This window comes from Coregonus lavaretus, assembly GCF_964263955.1.
Source record: "Coregonus lavaretus genome assembly, contig: HAP1_SCAFFOLD_6793, whole genome shotgun sequence".
Lineage (NCBI taxonomy): Eukaryota > Metazoa > Chordata > Actinopteri > Salmoniformes > Salmonidae > Coregonus > Coregonus lavaretus.
This window is the reverse complement of record NW_028166368.1, coordinates 8,865-30,595: the sequence shown is the minus strand read 5'-3', so window position 1 is coordinate 30,595 and position 21,731 is coordinate 8,865. Positions and strand designations below refer to the sequence as shown.

Here is a 21,731-nt window from a genome sequence, read left to right as displayed (position 1 = left end):
CAAAAATCTCCAATTTGGACTCCAGACCAAAGGACAAATTTCCAACGGTCTAATGTCCATTGCTCGTGTTTCTTGGCCCAAGCAGGTCTCTTCTTATTATTGGTGTCCTTTAGTAGTGGTTTCTTTGCAGCAATTCGACCATGAAGTCCTGATTCACACTGTCCCCTCTGAACTGTTGATGTTGAGATGTGTCTGTGAGTTGAACTCTGTGAAGCATTTATTTGGGCTGCAATTTCTGAGGCTGGTAACTCTAATTAACTTATCCTCTGCAGCAGAGGTAACCCATTCCTGTGGTGGTCCTCATGAGAGCCAGTTTCATCATAGCGCTTGATGGTTTTTGCAACTGCGCTTGAAGAAACTTTCAAAGTTCTTGAAATGTTCCGTATTGACTGACCTTCATGTCTTAAAGTAATGATGGACTGTCGATTCTCTTTGCTTATTTGAGCTGTTCTTGCCATAATATGGACTTGGTCTTTTACCAAATATGGCTATCTTCTGTATACACACCCACCTTGTCACAACACAACTGATTGGCTCAAACGCATTAAGAAGGAAATTAATTCCACAAATTAACTTTTAAGAAAGCACACCTGTTAATTGAAATGCATTCCAGGTGACTACCTCATGAAGCTGGTTGAGAGAATGCCAAGAGTGTGCAAAGCTGTCATCAAGGCAAAAGGTGGCTACTTTGAAGAATCTCAAATCTCAAATATATTTTGATTTGTTTAACACTTTATTTGGTTACTACATGATACCATATGTGTTATTTCATAGTGTTGATGTCTTCACTATTATTCTACAATGTAAAAATTAAGAAAAACCCTGGAATGAGTAGGTGTGTCCAAACCTTTGACTGGTACTGTATATATACGGCAGGACCAAATCGGAGAGATAGGTAGTCCATGTAATGCTTCGTAGGTTAGCAGTAAAACCTTGAAATCAGCCCTAGCCTTAACAGGGAGCTTCTCTTGTCATCCTGTTGTGATTTTCATGTCCCCTTCTCCCCTCTCTTTCAGTCCATGGCCTACATGATCAGTGGAAACATGGACAGTGGATCCAAAGATTACCATATCGAAGCTGCTATCAGCAAAATCTTTGCCTCTGTGAGTACAGTACAGCACTGTCTGCTTTTATCCTATCCCCTTTTAACACTTGGAGTGCCGGAATTTCATAACTCCTAGTTCAATTGTGTAAATATTCCATAATAAATTGCTAAATGAATGCATTTTCATAAGAAACCTCATGACACCAAATGTATATTTGAATCAGTCAGAAAATGTATTGATTGATCCAGAAGTGCGTAGACTGTAAATACTAAAGAAGACTAAAGTGTATTTTCTGAATGTAAGACAACAGTTGCCTGCCTAGAATGCAACACACTTTGAAAAGCTTGACTTAAGAAAAGTGAGCCACTCGAACACTCCCATTGAGATGAGAACGATTCAAGACTTTACTCTCAACCAGTCACATAGAGTATCTGTGCATGTGCACGGGTGCACTTCACACTAGAGGTCTTCACGGGTCCAAAAAGATCCGAGAGTAGAAAGAGAGCGAAAGAAACCTCCGACCAGGCGCTGAAAGCGCAATCAATAAACAAGCGATATTGGCCAAATGATCCACAGTTAAGTGTCCTTAACTGCCTTTAACAAATACAAATATTTGTTGTTTCGATGTGTAGAATACTCAACTTTATAGCCTATTGGTTTTTACTTTCCTAAAACAATAGGCCGAATTGTCCACATGGTTCAGCTGTCGGAGACTCGAGCGCAAAATGCATCAGGGCATTGTATGCATATAGGCCAAGGCGTCCACTGCATGATATGAATATTTAAAATATAACTATAAAGGAAGAGAAGCTTAGGCCTAGCCCTAGAGTGACCGAGAGAAAGATATAGATATGCCAGCGCCATGTTCCCAACACTGACATGCATTTCTTTATAGGCTACTTGTCAGATACTACTGCTATACAAATAGGCGTACAGAAGGAGGCTAATTAGTAAATGTTCTATCTGAATATTTTTTTATAAAGATAAGCATTGTATTGTTAGATTAAAGGCGTTAGTTACTCTGGTAGGCCTAAAACATTCCTCCTCACCTCAACTTCAACTGTCGGAGAGTCAGTTGGAACGCTGTTGTGCACAGCCTTCATAGACCTGCATAGTTAAGCCTAATAATAGCCATACCACAGAAAACCTTCACAAAAGTTTAACTTTATAAGGGTAATATCAAAAGTAGGCCTAAGTCAATTAATTGTTTACAGGGAAATACGTTATTATATTGCGGCATTAAATTAAGTTTTGCATCTCGCCCTCTTCTGGTTTTTCCTTTTCATGGTTTAAGTGCCGGTAATTCTATTATATTGCGGCAAACACAACATTCACTTAATTTAACTTAATTTGGCCAAAGAAAATGCCTCAACAGAACTCAACAAATGACAGCAATAGGCTAAGGCTATTTATTTTGACAACCGGCCTATTTTTAACCCATCTCTAACAAAATTTAGCACAAAATTAAAACGACAGTTCGAACTTAATTTAGCGAGTGAAAATGTATCAACTAAATTAAACAAAACACTTTTTGCATATATAAAGAACTGGTTTAGATGATAAAATACACATACAATAATAACAGTAATGATATACAATAATGATAATAGTCTAATGAGAAAACGAATGATAATAAATACGAAAATAAATAAATAAAAGTTAGAAAATTGCATCAAACCTGAATAGCGAGTTGCACACACAGTCTATTTGGCCACGCCAACGTTCTTCTCATCTTTGTCCACTAAAACTTGTCCCAGACAACATTCCAGCTTCTTTTCACTATACTTTTTCTCCTCTTTCATTTTACTTGAATGAAAAAGGCCTCCATCTTTGCTATCAACAGTGAAAGGCTCCTTTCACTTGCTCTCTCTCTCTCTCTCCTCAGCAGCAGGCGCATGTGACATGAGCAGCCAAAACCAGTTTCAGCTGGACATACAGTGCCTTGCAAAAGTATTCATCCCCCTTGGCATTTTTCCTATTTTGTTGCATTACAACCTGTAATTTAAATTGATTTTTATTTGGATTTCATGTAATGGACATACACAAAATAGTCCAAATTGGTGAAGTGAAATGAAAAAAATAACTTGTTTCAAAAAATTATAAGAAATACATAACAGAAAAGTGGTGTGTGCATATGTATTCACCCCCTTTGCTATGAAGCCCCTAAATAAGATCTGGTGCAACCAATTACCTTCAGAAGTCACAATTAGTTAAATAAAGTCCACCTGTGTGCAATCTAAGTGTCACATGATCTGTCGCATGATCTCAGTGTGTATATATACCCCTGTTCTGAAAGGCCCCATAGTCTGCAACACCACTAAGCAAGGGGCACCACTATTGCTTAAAGAAAAAAATAAGCAAACACTTTGTTGTTTGCCAAAAGGCATGTGGGAGACTAAAATTGAGCTTTTTGGCCATCAAGGAAAATGCTATGTCTGGCGCAAACCCAACACCTCTCATCACCCCGAGAACACCATCCCGACAGTGAAGCATGGTGGTGGCAGCGTGTTGTGGGGATGTTTTTCATCTGCAGGGACTGAGAAACTGGTCAGAATTGAAGGAATGATGGATGGCGCTAAATACAGGGAAATTATTGAGGGGAAACCTGTTTCAGTCTTCCAGAGATTTGAGACTGGGATGGAGGTTCACCTTCCAGCAGGACAATGACCCTAAGCATACTGCTAAAGCAACACTCGAGTGGTTTAAGGGGAAACATTTTTAATGTCTTGGAATGGCCTAGTCAAAGCCCAGACCTCAATTCAATTGAGAATCTGTGGTATGACTTAAAGATTGCTGTACACCAGCGGAACCCATCCAACTTGAAGACGCTGGAGCAGTTTTGCCTTGAAGAATGGGCAAAAATCACAGTGGCTAAATGTACCAAGCTTATAGAGACATACCCCAAGAGACTTGCAGCTGTAATTGCTGCAAAAGGTGGCTCTACAAAGTATTGACTTTGGTGGGGGGAATAGTTATGCACGCTCAAGTTTTCTGTTTCTTTGTCTTTACTTCTTGTTTGTTTTATACCAAAAATATTTTGCATCATCAAAGTGGTAGGCATGTTGTGTAAATCAAATGATACAAACCCCCCCAAAATCAATTTTAATTCCAGGTTGTAAGGAAACAAAATAGGAAAAATGCCAAGGGGGGTGAATACTTTTGCAAGCCACTGTAAGCTATACATTTTGTGTTGCAATTGGCTGACATAGATGACAAGCTCACACAGTTCTCATCGACTCGCATACATTAAATTAACAGAGGACGGGTTCAATCGGGTCCAGTCGATAAATCAATTTTAATTGCACATAACTGAGACTCATGGCAATTATATCAAACTGACCCAGATCCGAGACAAAAGTCAGAATTTAGGACTCGCACCCACTCGAGTCCAGGGTCGGATCTCGGAATATCTGTTCTGTTGGACCCGTGAAGACCTCTACTTCACGCTCCTACAACTCACACGCTACGGGACCACAAGTGCAGAGAAGTTTAACCTCGCGCTCCAACGCTCCTGGTTGTTGTGGAAATTGACCCGCTACTACTGTTTACTTTGTGCATCTATTCTATGTCATCTCACTGAGTCTACCTTTAAACCTAACCTATGACTTTCCCCATCACCTCATGCACTACTGCCCCACAGTGGCAAGAAGTGACATCCCCAAAAGCACAAACTATACAACATATAAATGTCTCCTAGCCTGTCCTTGACACTAAAACTGAAACGAACGATTTATTTTTATAAAACTTAAACTAAATAATCTAAAAACTAATATAAAAGCACAACTATAATAACCTTCTCTCTCTCTCGTAGGAGGCGGCCTGGGAAGTGACTGATGAGTGCATCCAGGTCATGGGAGGAATGGGCTTCATGAAGGTGAGTCTGGGTGGCTGCTGGGATTGTTGGGAGTGAGTGGTTATATGAGTGTTGTACATATAAATATAATGGTTATATACAGGGGTGAAAGTAGATTTAATTTCTTCTCGGTATGTGCGTGCGCAAATATTTTTTTTATAGGCCTAATCATAGAATTGCATATATAATCTTTATCTGTGGGCCTAAAAGTAAAAATGTGTTCTTTTATTTTAAAAATGCATTAAAAAGGTAATGTGGCATAAACTTGGTGGATTACTCACATTACAGAGGACGAAACAGAAATAATGTCTGATGAAACTACAGTTACTCACAATAAAATGACAGCTCTTACTAAAGATTGTTTAAAAAGAAGACCAGCTCTATACGACATTAAAACAAATTGTTTTGAGCTGTCAAACAATCAATTCTAACTTTAGCCATCAAGCTAACGAAGTTAGTCCCAGATGAGTTTTCCAATGGAGCCCTCTTTGTCTGGAGAAGTAAATGAACGGTTCCAGCGCTGTAGGAGCTGTATCTACTACGCTTTGTTTCAGGACAAACTGGATCACTCAGAGTTCCAATGCGGCAATTGTTTGCTTGCTGAGGATTATAGGCTTGAGGTGGCTTCCTTGATCACACAGGTCGCCAGCCTACGTAAGAAACTGGGGAAAACGCAGAGTGGAATGTCCTTTTCTACGCCGGTGGAAACAAAACACATTTTATAAGGAGGATGGGATCCACCCAAATCATTTGGGTTCTTGGATCCTTTCACAGCATTATAAGGCTGCGTTGTGACAATGACTTATCAAGGACCCAAGCCCAGCTCAGTTAATCCCTACCATTGTGTCGCTGAGTCATCATAATGCTTTAGCAAATGTACATTATACCAGGGGCATTGGTAGACACAATGTAAGTAACCTAATTTATGTCCCTCTAACTGCCCTGAATGCCTCTGCTGATCCTATAGCTATTGTATGCAGCAATCATGTGCATATAAACCAGATTTATGCTATTAGCACTGAGGCGGTGTGCCCTAGTAGAAAGTCCACTGTGTGCAGCTCACCCTGCACTAACATAAATAACATGAGAACATCTACTTCTGCTAAGCTTACCAGTAAAGCAATGAAAACAAGCAAGCATCCCAGAAAAGTGCTCAAAATAGCCCACGTTAACATATGTAGCTTAAGAAACAAGGTTCATGAAATTAATAATTTACCAGTAATGGATGACATTCATATTCTGAATATCTCTGAAACTCACTTAGACAATACCCATGATAATACAGTGGTAGCAATACAAGGTTATAACATTTACAGAAAATACAGAAATGCCAGTGGTGGAGGTGTTAATGTGTATATTCAGAACCACATTTCTGTAAAGATTAGAGGATCTCATGTTAAATACTGTTGAACTAATATGGCTACATGTTCATCTGCCTCACCTAAAGCCCATTCTTGTGGGAAGCTGCTATAGACCAAGTGCTAACAGTCAGTATCTGGATAACATGTATTGACTGGCTTTCATCAAGCTGCCCACTCAAGAAAAAGCCTCAAACTGTAACTAACCAGTGCCTGCAACCTGGTTCAGGTTATCAGTCAACCTACCAAGGTAGTTACAAACAGCACAGGAATGAAATCATCAACATGTATTGATCACATCTTTACTAATGCTGCAGAAATGTGCTTGAAAGCAGTATCCAGATTCATCGGATGTAGTGATCACAATATAGCCATATCTAGGAAAACCAAAGTTCCAAAGGCTGGGCCTAATATAGTGTATAAGAGGTCATACAATACGTTTTGTAGTGATTCCGATGTTGTTTATGTAAATAATATTTGTTGGTCCGTGGTGTGGAATGAGGAGCAAACAGACGTTGCACTTGATACATTTATGAAATTGCTTATCCCAGTTACTAATAAGCATGCACGCATTAAGAAAATGACTGTAAAAACTGTTAAATCCCCGTGGATTGATGAGGAGTTGAAATTTTGTATGGTTGAGAGGGATGAGGCAAAAGGAATGGCAAGTAAGTCTGGCTGCACAACCGATTGGCAAACGTACTGCAAATTGAGAAATCATGACTAAACTGAATAAAAAGAAGAAACCACACTATGAAATAAAGATAAATGACATAAAGAATGATTGTAAAAAGCTTTGGAGCGCCTTCAATTAAATTTTGGGAAAAAAGGCAAACGGCTCCATCATTCATTGAAACAGATGGCTCATTCATCACAAAACCGCCAACTACTTCAAAGATTTTTTTCATTGGCAAGATTAGCAAACTTAGGCATGACATGCCAGCAACAAATGCTGACACTACATATCCAAGTATATCTGACCAAATTATGAAAGACAAGAATAGTAATTTTCTATTCCGTAAAGTGAGTGTGGAAGAGGTGAACAAATTATTGTTGTCTATCAACAATGACAAGCCACCAGGGATGGAAAATTACTGAGGATAATAGCGGACGATATTGCCACTCCTATTTGCCATATCTTCAATTTAAGCCTACTAGAAAGTGTGTGCCCTCAGGCATGGAGGGACGCAAAAGTCATTCCACTACCTAAGAATAGTAAAGCCCCCTTTACTGGCTCAAATAACAGACCAATCAGCCTGTTACCAACCCTTAGTAAAGCTTTGGAAAAAATTGTGTTTGACCAGATACAATGCTATTTTACAGTAAACAAATTGACAACAGACTTTCACCACGCTTATAGGGAAGGACATTCAACAAGCACAGCACTTACACAAATGACTGATGATTGACTGAGAGAAATTGATGATAAAAATATTGTGGGGGCTGTTTTGTTAGACTTCAGTGTGGCTTTTGACATTAGCGATCAAAGTCTGCTGCTGGAAAAACATAAGTGTTATGGCTGCTATATTGTGGATAAAGAGTTACCTGTCTAAAAGAACACAGAGGGTGTGCTTTAATGGAAGCCTTTCCAACAAAATCCAGGTAGAATCAGGAATTCTCCAGGGCAGCTGTCTAGGCCCCTTACTTTTTTCAATCTTTACTAACGACATGCCACTGGCTTTGAGTAAAGCCGGTGTGTCTATGTATGCGGATGACTCAACACTATACACGTCAGCTACTACAATGACTGAAATGACTGTAACACTTAACAAAGAGCTGCAGTTAGTTTCAAAATGGGTGGCAAGGAATAAGTTAGTCCTAAATATTCCAAAACTAAAAGCATTGTATTTGGGACAAATCATTCACTAAACCTTAAACCTCAACTAAATCTAATAAATAATGTGGAAGTTGAGGTGACAAAACAGCTTGGAGTAACCCTGGATTGTAAACTGTCATGGTCAAAACATATTGATACAACAGTAGCTAAGATGGGGAGAAGTCTGTCCATAATAAAGCGCTCCTCTACCTTCTTAACAGCACTATACAAAGCAGGTCCTACAGGCTCTAGTTTTGTCGCACCTGGACTACTGTTCAGTCGTGTGGTCAGGTGCCATAAAGAGGGACTTAGGAAAATTGCAATTGGCTCAGAACAGGGCAGCACGGCTGGCCCTTGGATGTACACAGATATCAAACATTAATGATATGCATGTCAATCTCACCTGGCTCAAAGTGGAGGAGAGTGACTTCATCACTAATTGTATTTGTAAGAGGTATTGGCATGTTGAAAGCACCGAGCTGCACAGCTCGGACACCCATGCATACCCCACAAGACATGCCACCAGAGGTCTCACTGCTATCGTTGACCCACACTGCATTTTGGAGTGTATTCTACATGTTTTCAAGTCCTTTCGCTCATTTTTCATGCGACTGACATGGGGTAATAATAAATAATAGTATTATAGCATACAGTTTTCTTGGCATCTTTGTTTTAATTATTGTACCCCCACTATTTATTTACCGGCTTACTTTCATCCCTGGTTTAATATCAGTGTCTTACATAGAAATAGATTTAGAACACTAGAATGGACATTGTTGGTGTGTAGACATGACTACAGAGCGGCTATATTATTTTATGTTTGGTGTGTGTGCTTACTGTGAGTGACTAAGAGTGGTGCCTTTGAAGACTGAAATCTTATGGCTGTTTCTTGTGGTCTGTATCCAGGGCTCTGGTGTGGAGAGGGTGATGAGGGATCTTAGAATCTTCAGAATCTTTGAGGGAACCAACGACATTCTCAGACTGTTTGTGGCTCTCAACGGATTCCAGGTACAGTACACGTGACCTATTTTGTCTGAACAATCATACAGTCTGTTTTTGAACTAGAAACAGAAATAGAATAACAAGAACGGCAATCCCCATTCAAGTCACTGTTCCGTGATGGGTGGGCTGGAGGCCATATTGAGTGTACCCAATATGTTCCTGTTCTAGTAATTATATTCCTATGGCTTTTTATATGTCAGTGTGAGATGTGTTGAGTGAATGGTGTTGATCCTCCTGTTGTTTCCAGGATGCAGGGAAGCACCTGAAGTCTCTACAGAAGGCTCTGAAGAACCCTCTGGGCAACGCTGGGCTGCTAGCTGGAGAGGTGACCAAGAGGGCCAAGAGGTCAGTGTGTAACACGCTGTTTAAGAAGCCCGCTTGTCGATTGTTTGGTCGACCGAGATTTCTTTAGTCGAGCAGAAGCAAAAAAGCGAATCTAAAAAATATATATATATTATGGTGTACAAGACACCGGTCTGATTTGCGCTGAGTGGACTGATCCATTGTGGAGGCCGTGGTGATGGCACAGTCCATCAGTCTAAGACGTGCTACTGAAATTGTATATGGTTATATTACATTTAAAAAATGGTGCAACACTAATACAAATTATATTATTTTATAACATGCGCTCCCTCGTTGGATAGCAGTCGCTGTCCACGGTTCTGAAACATCAGTGCGCTGTTGAATTGGCGCCTTTTCCTAGACCATGATGCTATGTGCATAATAGCAACGTTAACCAGCATATTGGTGTTGAGAACAATGCCAGAAGCAGCAGCAGAATGAGGAGATGAGAAAACAGCCCTTGCCTTATTGTCTAAGAAAAGTGAGGAGAGAGGAAACCCCAACTTAACTAGGTCTATAATCAATAGCCTAACTGTTAAATGTGCCTGGCTTTATAAATCATCAATATATCTACAGAAATAAGACCGATCCTGCTTATGTTGCCTGTTTGAGTGTTTGTTTAATAGCCTACTGATTCCGTGAGCACCAAGCCTCACACAACATCTCAAGTAAACAATTTCACAAATGTTGCTGTTTTTAATCTTTGCTTTGCTGTAGTAAAGGATTTACAGCCTCTGGTATTATTTATATTTTATTTCGTGTTTACACTGTTCCAAATTGTCAAAAACATGATATTTATAATAATAATACATCTATTTTTTCTTGATCTCCTTCATATTATTATTATAATAATAAGTCATGTCATTATCATTAGGAGGTCTAGTATAGCAGCCTTGTATAACCACCATCGAGCTGTAGGCCTAAGAGCGCATCCTGTTTAGTCTTAATACCGTAACTTACTTAGGCCTAAATTTCAATACTTCTATAGGCTACTGTATCAATCAATCGATATTTCATTTGTTCATGTCATCACACAGCATACGAGTCATTCATGATTTGAAATGTAATCAAGCATTTTAGTTTTAAAATAAAATAAAAGCGAGCCTTGAATAATTAGCTTAAACAATAAATAAACCGTTTGATTTCGGAAATTGCATTGACAAATGAATGCGACTGTAGTCTTTACTGTCATAAAGGCTTAGCAAAAAAAAACGTTACAACAGACTCTCTGGTATGCTTATACTTTATTTAGTGTTGTTCAGAGTTTGTTGTAACCAATTTATTGATGTGATTATGATATGCTCTATCCTCCTGATTCCTGCTTATGAGCAAAAACTAAAGCAGGAAGCACCAGTGACTTGGTTAATAAGGAAGTGGTCAGATGACGCAGATGCTAAGCTACAGGACTGATTTGCTAGCACAGACTGGAATATGTACCGGGATTCTTTCGATGGCATTGAGGAGTACACTACATCCGTCACTGGCTTCATCAATAAGTGCATAGATGACGTCGTCCCCACAGTGACCGTACGTACAGTTGAAGTCGGAAGTTTACATACACTTAGGTTGGAGTCATTAAAACTCGTTTTTCAACAACTCCACAAATTTCTTGTTAACAAACTATAGTTTTGGCAAGTCGGTTAGGACATCTACTTTGTGCATGACACAAGTAATTTTTCCAACAATAGTTTACAGACAGATTATTTCACTTATAATTCACTGTATCACAATTCCAGTGGGTCAGAAGGTTACATACACTAAGTTGACTGTGCCTTTTAAACAGCTTGGAAAATTCCAGAAAATGATGTCATGGCATTAGAAGCTTCTGATAGACTAATTGACATCATTTGAGTCAATTGAAGGTGTACATGTGGATGTTTTTCAAGGCCTACCTTCAAACTCAGTGCCTCTTTGCTTGACATCATCGGAAAATCAAAAGAAATCAGCCAAGACCTCAGAAAAAAAATTGTAGACCTCCACATGTCTGGTTCATCCTTGGGAGCAATTTCAAAACGCCTGAAGGTACCATGTTCATCTGTACAAACAATAGTATGCAAGTATAAACACCATGGGACCACGCAGCCGTTATACCGCTCAGGAAGGAGACGTGTTCTGTCTCCTAGAGATGAACGTACTTTGGTGCAAATAAATCCCAGAACAACAGCAAAGGACCTTGTGAAGATGCTGGAGGAAACGGGTACAAAAGTATCTATATCCATAGTAAAACGAGTCCTATATCGACATAACCTGAAAGGCCGCTCACCAAGGAAGAAGCCACTGCTCCAAAACCGCCATAAAAAAGCCAGACTACAGTTTGCAACTGCACATGGGGACAAAGATCGTACTTTTTGGAGAAATGTCCTCTGGTCTGATAAAACAAAAATATAACTGTTTGGCCATAATGACCATCGTTATGTTTGGAGGAAAAAGGGGTTCGCTTGCAAGCCGAAGAACACCATCCCAACCGTGAAGCACGGGGGTGGCAGCACCATGCTGTGGGGGTGCTTTGCTGCAGGAGGGACTGGTGCACTTCACAAAATAGATGGCATCATGAGGAAGGAAAATGATGTGGATATATTGAAGCAACATCTCAAGACATCAGTCAGGAAGTTAAAACTTGGTTGCAAATGGGTCTTCCAAATGGACAATGACCCCAAGCATACTTCCAAAGTTGTGGCAAAATGGCTTAAGGACAACAAAGTCAAGGTATTGGAGTGGCCATCACAAAGCCCTGACCTCAATCCTATAAAAAATGTCTGGGCAGAACTGAAAAAGCGTGTGCGAGCAAGGAGGCCTACAACCCTGACTCAGTTACACCCGCTCTGTCAGGAGGAATGGGCCAAAATTCACCCAACTTATTGTGGGAAGCTTGTGGAAGGCTACCCGAAACGCTTGACCCAAGTTAAACAATTTAAAGCCAATGCTACCAAATACTAATTGAGTGTATGTAAACTTCTGACCCACTGGGAATATGAAATAAATAATTCTCTCTACTATTATTCTGACATTTCACATTCTTAAAATAAAGTGGTGATCCTAACTGACCTTAGACAGGGAATTTATACTAGGAAAAAATGTCAGGAATTGTGAAAAACGGAGTTTAAATGTATTTGGCTAAGGTGTATGTAAACTTCCGACTTCAACTGTACATACCCCAACCAGAAGCCATGGATTACAGGAAACATCCGCACTGAGCTAAAGGGTAGAGCTGCCGTTTTCAAGGAGCGGGATTCTAACCAGGACGTTTATAAGAAATCCTGCTACGCCCTCCGACGAGCCATCAAACAGGCTAAGAGTCAATACAGGACTAAGATTGAATTGTACTACACCAGCTCCGACGCGCGTCGGATGTGGCAGGGCTTGAAAACTATTACAGACTACAAAGGGAAGCACAGCCGCGAGCTGCCCAGTGAGAGCCTACCAGACGAGCTAAATCACTTCTATGCTGGCTTCGATGCAAGCAACACTGAAGCATGCATGAGAGCATCAGCTGTTCCGGATGATTATGTGATCACGCTCTCCGTAGCCGATGTGAGTAAGACTTTTAAGCAGGTCAACATTCACAAGGCCGCAGGGCCAGACGGATTACCAGGACATGTACTCCGAGCATGCGCTGACCAACTGGCAAGTGTCTTCACTGACATTTTCAACATGTCCCTGACTGAGTCTGTAATACCAACGTTTTTCAAGCAGACCACCATAGTCAAATCAAATCAAATGTTATTTGCCACATGCGCCGAATACAACAGGTGTAGACATTACAGTGAAATGCTTACTTAGAGGGCCTTAACCAACAATGCAGTTTTTAAAATAAAAAATAAAAGCAAATAACTAAAGAGTAGCAGTAAAATAAAATAACAGTAGGGAGGCTATATACGGGGGGGGTACCGGTACAGACTCAATGTGCGGGGGCACCGGCTAGTCGAGGTAATATGTACATGTGGGTAGAACACTAAGATAACCTGCCTAAATGACTACCGACCCGTAGCACTCACGTCTGTAGCCATGAAGTGCTTTGAAAGGCTGGTCATGGCTCACATCAACACCATTATCCCAGAAACCCTAGACCCACTCCAATTTGCATACAGCCCCAACAGATCCACAGATGATGAAATCTCAATTGCTCTCCAAACTGCCCTTTCCCACCTGAACAAGAGGAACACCTATGTGAGAATGCTATTCATTGACTACAGCTCAGTGTTCAACACCATAGTGCCCTCAAAGCTCATCACTAAGCTAAGGACCCTGGGACTAAACACCTCCCTCTGCAACTGGATCCTGGACTTCCTGACGGGCCACCCCCAGGTGGTAAGGGTAGGTAACAACACATCTGCCACGCTGAACCTCAACACAGGGGCCCCTCAGGGGTGCGTGCTCAGTCCCCTCCTGTACTCCCTGTTCACCCATGACTGCATGGCCAGGCACAACTGTAGTGGAACAGGTCGAGAGTTTCCACCTCACCAACAAACTATCATGGTCCAAACACACCAAGACAGTCGTGAAGAGGGCACAACAAAGCCTATTCCCCCTCAGGAGACTGAAAAGATTTTCCATGGGTCCTCAGATCCTCAAAGTTTTACAGCTGCACCATCGAGAGCATCCTGACTGGTTGCATCACCGCCTGGTATAGCAACTGCTTGGCCTCCGACCGCAAGGCACTACAGAGGGTACTGCATACGGCCCAGTACATCACTGGGGCTAAGCTTCCTGCCAACCAGGACCTCTATACCAGGCGGTGTGAGAGGAAGGCCCTAAAAATTGTCAAAGAATCCAGCCACCCTAGTCATATACCGGAGTGCCAAGTCTAGGTCCAAAAGGCTTCTTAACAGCTTCTACCCCCAAGCCATAAGAATCCTGAACAGCTAATCATGGCTACCCGGACTATTTGCATTGAACACCCCACACCACCCCCTCTTTTACGCTGCTACGCTCACTTTATTATCTATGCATAGTCACTAACTCTACCCACATGTACATATTACCTCAATTACCTCGACTAACCTGTACCCCCGCACATTGACTCTGTATCAGTACCCCCTGTATATAGCCTCCCTACTGTTATTTTATTTTACTGCTTCTCTTTAATTATTTATATTTTTTACATATCTATGTTTTACTTAAGACTTATTTTTCCTAAAACTGCATTGTTGGTTAAGGGCTTGTAAGTAAGCATTTCACTGTAAGGTCTACACCTGTTGTATTCAGCGCATGTGGCAAATACAATTGGATTTGATTTTGATCTCCTCAAAGAGGGAAGTTTGTCAGGCTCAGTAAAGCCTCAAACATAAATTGTCCGCAGCAGTGAAATGGGCTACTTCTATGTGAATGAGTAAGGAGGCAGAACACACCTCAATTCAAACTGTTGTTAGAAGATACAACTTTTTAGAAAATAATTTGAAGTAGACTCAGCCTATAGATAATTAGCAGGCAGCGCGTGTTAACTGTCCTGTTGCGTAACAATCACATTTTGGAAAAGTGAGTGCAGTTTGATGTCACATGCGTAAAACAACTCACGCTGGGGCGACCATTAGAGATATTTGCACCTCACGTGCGAAAAGGTTAAACATACGGAAAATACCTTTTGACCTTTCATTCAGAACCCGAATTGAACCTAACTTCAACGTCATTTTGCTTACTGGGAGTATTCTAGTTTTGTCGGCAGCACATTTTTTGGTCTCGCCATAAGACTGGACCTGGCTATAGGTCAGACCCTATTGTGATCTATTCGGACGGGATTAGTTTTACTGGGGGAGATCGGGTAATGTTATAATGTACACGAGCACAAAACACCACATCTGTAATTTTTCTCCCGTCAGAATCTGCCATTTCAGTAATTTTTACATGGCAGGAGAGTAACATTTCCAACCAGAATAACCTACTGTTTTTTTGGTAACTCCAAGGTCCTCTGATCATACTAGTCCTGTGCGAATCGACATTCCTGTGTTTTGATAGAAATGTCTGCGTTTGACAGGTGCTGCTCGCGGTTTGCACAAAACAATAACTGATTCGATACATTTAACAAAGTGCTGCCTATAGGCTACATGTAGGTCATTCATATATAGTTTATCAACTTTTACAGTGAATGCTTTTGTTTATGTTTTGTGCGTATGAATGTTATATTACGAAATGCATCAGTAAAAAATATTGAGCCTATTTAATGCAACCCTTGCTTTTAATAGATCGCAAAGCAGCAGCATACAACTGACCTAAATGTTTGGAAATGATAAATTAACTTTCTCATCCATAGCCTTAAAATGCATCTCAAGTGCAATTGCACTGTCTAGCTGACATCTGAAGGCTGGGGGCATTTAGGACGTACTGTGGATCGCTAAAATATCCTAATGATTATGATCACACTTCCTCAATTCAAATATTATGGCGACACTATAGGAGAGATGGTTTGGTATGGTTTAGAAACGTGTGAATCAAACTCGAGTTATCAGTGTGGCCTTATCACCTGGACATGTTGAAATACTGTATCTTCACGCCTAGAATAAAAACCTCCAGGCTTGCGTTATAACTGTCAATTTATTGGGAAAAAATAAAGAATTTCAGGGGGCAGTATGGAAAAAAACTAACCCCGTCCGAAACATCCTCTGGAATAACTGACATTCTGGAGTAATAATTACATAAACAACGTTCTCTAGTAATACTAGTCCCGTGCGAATAGGTATTTGGTCACGTGCTTGCGATGCATACATGTGTCACGTAAAGAGAGCAAGGGTTGAGGGAATAGGGAATGTTTTTCCTAAACAAATGAGAGATTTCGGTACCAGAACTTTTCAGTCAGAAATGGCTGTAATTTGTTGTCGCTTCAGCAACACGGACAGCGCGATAAACACTTTGATGTTCTGTGGTGGTCGCTGCAGCAGGGAGGAGAGAGTCAACGCGTGCTAGTCACAGTCAGTCGCTGTCTTTTTTTTCTTAACACGTACATGAAGTCTGAGCCCGGCCCAGCACAATCAAATAAATTGCTGGTCAGACTCCCTATAGTTGTCTCTTAATTATTTAATCAAACCGTGTGCTTAAAGGATCAGACAAACTCCGTGAATATAGTTGATGTGATTTAAAACACATAGGATGTGTCAAAATGGAAAAATACACGTTTAAAAATGTCAGTCAATCGATTGGTCGAAAGAACAGACAACTCTTGGTCGACCAATATTTTTTTTAAACTCGGGGACAGCCCTACAACACACTCCCTAACCATCTGTCTTGTTGTCTCTGTCTCTTTCTCATTATCCAGGAGGGCAGGTCTGAGCACTGGCCTCACTCTGCAGGGATCAGTCCATCCAGAGCTGTCTCACAGTGGAGATCTGGTGAGAGAGATTCAAAGCTTGCATTGACCTCCGTGGCTGTATGTATCCATCCATGCCATAATGTGTCACTAAGTCTAAGACGATATAAGACTCCCAGATGATTGACGTCTGTATTTCTTCCAGGCTGTTAACGCTATAGAGCACTTTGGAGTCACCGTTGAGGATATGCTGCTCAAACACGGCAAGAACATCCTCCGTGAGTATTTATAATACACCTACAGTACATAAGAATATTAAACTAAATGTGAAAACCTGATTTAAGGATACCCAACTAGCACATTTGGTTCCTTGGAAGTTGTGGGAACGTAGGTTTTTGTTTTCCCATTGGTTCTGGGAACGAAGCCATACATTTTTGTAAAAGCTCTGAGAATGGAAGTTAACATTTTGCCTGTTCTGGGAATGTAAATTTTTAGGTTGCTGGGAGGTTCTGAGAATGTTTTACTATGGTTCTCTCAAAGTTTTCATTAACGTTCTGAGAATGAACATTATAGGTTATTTGAAGGTAATTAAATAACATTCTGAGAACATGTTTCAAGAAGACTTCAACTAACCTAGCAGTGATATTAACTGTTTTGAACTACAAGCACAGATGGGACACATGGAAAATAATTTGCTTAGGTATTAATCATGCAAACACGTTTTATTGTGGCACGGCGTCAGTGAGATTTGAACCTATGATCTTCTGTTCTCTATACATGGGATTATGGAGGTAGCATGTCATGTTTTTTTTTACTGATACAAAGCTGTTCATTTTAGTCTATTCAAACAGACCCCATTTCAAAGGAAACAAGCACTCATTTTGATCCGGTGTGGCCAATTAGTGGGCACGGCCAACACACCTGAACACACTTAACAAGTGAGAGGATAGAGAAAGGTTTTGTTGAAGCTCTGAACGGAATGTATGTTTTTAAAATAATTCTTAGAACGTTCTTTGAATGTTCTGAGAACTTGAGTTTAAAATGAACCATGAGGAAACATGCTGAAAACGTTATGCTGAAGTACTGAAATTCCAACAGAAGAACGTTGTTTCTGAACGTTGTGAGAACATGACTGAATAGAACCATGAGGAAACTTCCAAAAATGTTATGCTAAAGTACAAAAATTCCCACCTAAGAAACATATGGTTCTCAGAATGTTATGTGCTAGCCGGGTATCCTGCACCATTCAGAGAACGTTGTGGGAAGGTTGTATGCAAAATAACCATAGGATAACATGCTCTGACCAAGCTCTAAGAAACATAGTGTTTAATGGCCAATATTATATGGCTGTATTCTGATGTTATTTCTCCTCTCCATTACAGATGAGCAGTTTGTGCTGAAGAGAGTGGCGGACAGTGCCATTGACCTGTATGCTATGGTTGTTGTCCTGTCCAGGTAATACTGATCCTTACTAAGTATGTTTTATTTGTAGAAATGCTGTATTAGAATGTGTATCTATGTTGTCTGGTGTTATTATACTGTATGGGATGTTCTTTGCCTTTGTGACACCAACGTTGCTCTCTGGTCCACTCTTAACCAATGGGTCGTTCCACTTCAAAAAGCACAAGAAAGAGGATTTCGAAACCCACCATCTCAGATTGTTCTGAAATAATTTGTTGTTAGAAACAAATAAGATTCGCATTCCTGCAACATTATTTTGTAGAAATACAGCTGGTATGATGCTGCACTCTGCATCATATGATGCAAAATGCATCATACCAGCTGTGTTTCTGTATTTTGAAAGTTATAGATCTTGATTGCTGACGTGCAAAACATTTTGGGACTATATCAACAATGGACTAATGAAACAAATACCAAAATATGGTTTTTAGGTGGAAGTTTCCAAATTGGCCATTTTGTATTTATAGGATTCATATAATATTCAATAAATATAGTACCTAAAATCTGATTTGGACAAAACGTTTTTCTAACAATGAGTTAGACATGAGGAATCCAAAGGAATGGTCAAAAGCCACCCAAAAGCCACCCATAGCGTCTGGTACAAATCCAATGCAAGTCAATGGTACCTATATTAGCATTTTCACGATTCGTGTTCAAATCATCCTAAAGTATCTAAAAATTGATTGAGTAACTCAATTATGTTGGATATGAAGCAGGACATGCTAATATAGATACCATTGACTTGTATTGGATTTGTGCTACAATTGATAAAAAGTTAGCATTTGAAATAGTTGCCAGGTAAACAAAACCAAAGCTTGGGTTGCTGTCATACCTTGTCCATAGACTAAGGAAACCAATATGTAATTTAGGTTAACTATCCCTTTAACATTGAGTGGGGAACAGCACCATCTGGTGGTTAGAACCTGGTAAAATCAGGATGTAGGATAGGACATAAACCTAACAACTTCAATAAAAAATGTCTCTGAACAGGGAAAAAAACCATCATCACCAAATTCCCAGAGAATGCATTACTTAGGATGACGAAACAATACTCCATATTACTGATATTGTATACTCATTGTTGGGTTGGGATTGGCGTGGGGTGTCCGTGGGTAGCTTTTGATTAATCATGTCTTACTCATTGTTAGAACAATGTTGGGTCCAAATCGGATGAAAGGTACTAGAGTTATTGAACATGTATATGAATCCTATAAATTAAAATGGCCAATTTGGGTGGAATCAATTAGCTTAGTTTCTCAGAGATCAAATTATATTTCAACAAAATGTTGCAGGAATGCTAATCTTATCTGTTTCTAACAACAGAAACGATTTCAGAACAATCTGAGATGGTGGGTGATATGGCTTAGAACGACCCCAGTAGAAATGTAGGGTGCCATTTGTATAACATGCTATATTTTGTGAAAAATATGAAAGTATGAAATTGAATGATCTCTCGCTCTCTCTCAGGGCGTCCCGCTCTCTGAGCCAGGGTCATGCCTCTGCCCAGCACGAGAAGATCCTGTGTGAAACCTGGTGTATCGAGGCGAGTGTCTCCCTCTCTCTCTCACACACACACACACACACACATATATATATATATATACTGTACATACACACGTCTGATCTCTGCTCCCCCCATCAGGCCTATGACAGGATCATGAAGAACGTCAAGGACCTGAAGTCTTCTTCCACCACCCAGGTCTTTAAGAACATGAAGGCCATATCTGCTGCCTTAGTGGAGAATGGAGGCGTCGTCGCTCCTCACCCTCTGGGCTTCTAAACCAACTCATAGAACATTTATAACATAACCACTGACAGAAACATACTACTCCCTGAGAGATAACCTTTTCACCCTACTGAGCCAATTCAAGCTAAGCTGTTTTGCACTGGCTGAAACCATGCTAGAAAGGAATATGTGAAACGAAAATCTCAGAGCTAGTACGGTTCGGGTTGGCACGATAATGTGAAAAGGCTAAGAGCGCTCTTCTATTGGAGAATCTCAACTGCATACTTCTCGTGTCCTCGCTTCTTTCTCAAAACCCATTGGAGGAGAAGGTTAGAGGGGAGGGAACTTTTGCTATCTCATCCAATTGGTCTTGAGAAGGTGGTGAGGAGAGAGGACACAAGGAGTTAGCAATTGAGATTCTCTCATTGTCTCACAAACCCTCCTCAGCAGAAAAAATGTAATTCTTCAAGCCTTAACGCATCACAAGGCAGGCGGATCAACTATCCTTCCACATGGTTCTGACTGTCGATTTACTGAATGTAAAGTCTGTTTTACTTTCACTATATTTATGGCCTTTTAAATAATATGTATTGTAGTCTTGATTTCTGTCCAGGATATCATTTGGAACTAACCATATGTGCATTGTGGTATTTATCAAATGACCAAGATGTGGGGGAAGACAAAGTTCGTTTTTTTGAAGGTTTCTGTATTAAGTTGAGATTTGGTTCTGGGTTGCTGAGACTGTTTGGGACAATTCTAAGGAAGGACAGTTTGAGGAAGTATAGAGACATCAGCGCTTTGTATCTTGGCTCTTTAAATGCATCACTTTGCGTTCATTGTGACTAAATTCGCTCTACCTGTCAATAACCTGATATGTACAGAGTTGTGTGTGCTGCACTCACAAATGGCCTCTGTCCGAAATGCTAGGGTAAATAGGGTGCCATTTCAGTCGCCCATGCTCTCCCCTACTAGTTATTTGTTGAATGTTCTAATGACCTTTGACCGTTGTATTGTGGTCAGGCGTCAATATGTCACATTCCGTGCACTCAGTCATCTGTCCTTTTTGTTTTCTCTGCTTTCCACCACTTCACTCGTTTGTGCACGGTGATCATTTATTCCTTACCGTTTTATGTATTCTATATAAGCCACATTGTACTCACAGTTTGTGTGTATAACTCAGTATATTTTTGTGGAAAGCCTGTTGTCACCACCATACAGTCACTTTTTTGACCAGCCTGCAGGAATAGTGGTGCAGCACATACAAACTCAACCACCCACAAACAAACACTAGAGCCTGATATTGCAATTGCCTTTGCCAGGGGTTCATTTTTTAAAGATAGTACCGGTATGTCGTGTTGCTAAATATGTACCAAACTCAATAGGGATTGGCTTGTGGCTACTTCTATCATGTTCATGTCAAAATTAATGTAGCATTGATGATAATAAAGGAAGAACTTGTGTTTATTCAAATTGTTTTATATTTTCATTGTAAGCAGAGACAAGTTTCCCTGCAGTAAGAGAAACCGTAGGACAGCTAACAAAGACAGTGCTTAATGAGTTACAATAACATACAAAGAAATTGATGAAAGGAATTGTACAATACATAAGACATAAAAAAAAGTGTAACTTAATATTGTCCACAAAAGGAATGCCGCTGCTTCAGTTCTGTGAAGCTCGCTACTCTGATGGCTGTGGATCTTCACAAAGGATTTCATGCAGGCCTTGTTAATCACAGTGCAGATAAGTACCTGAAGAGATAGTTGCACCAGAGGGGTTCAGCAGGTTAGGGCTGCGTTCCGATTCTCTACCCTTCTCCAGAAGTGTACATGCGTTCACTCCCCCTCATGCGTTGGATTTGTGCAAGCATGGCTTGAGGCAGTGGCAATTTTA

At 40.4% G+C, this 21,731-nt stretch overlaps 1 protein-coding gene across 1 annotated transcript; it reads left to right on the top strand.

Annotated features, from left to right (window-relative positions):
* Nucleotides 1-1,016: 1,016 nt before the first annotated feature.
* LOC311114809 (very long-chain specific acyl-CoA dehydrogenase, mitochondrial-like) lies at nt 1,017-21,305 on the top strand (the record flags this gene model as incomplete). The annotated part of the gene is made up of 9 exons (XM_084190046.1): nt 1,017-1,103; nt 4,858-4,920; nt 8,980-9,081; nt 9,323-9,420; nt 16,664-16,736; nt 16,860-16,932; nt 18,037-18,109; nt 19,583-19,658; nt 19,758-21,305. Coding segments are annotated over 9 exons (783 nt in total), but the record flags the coding sequence as incomplete, so codon positions are not given.
* Nucleotides 21,306-21,731: the final 426 nt, after the last annotated feature.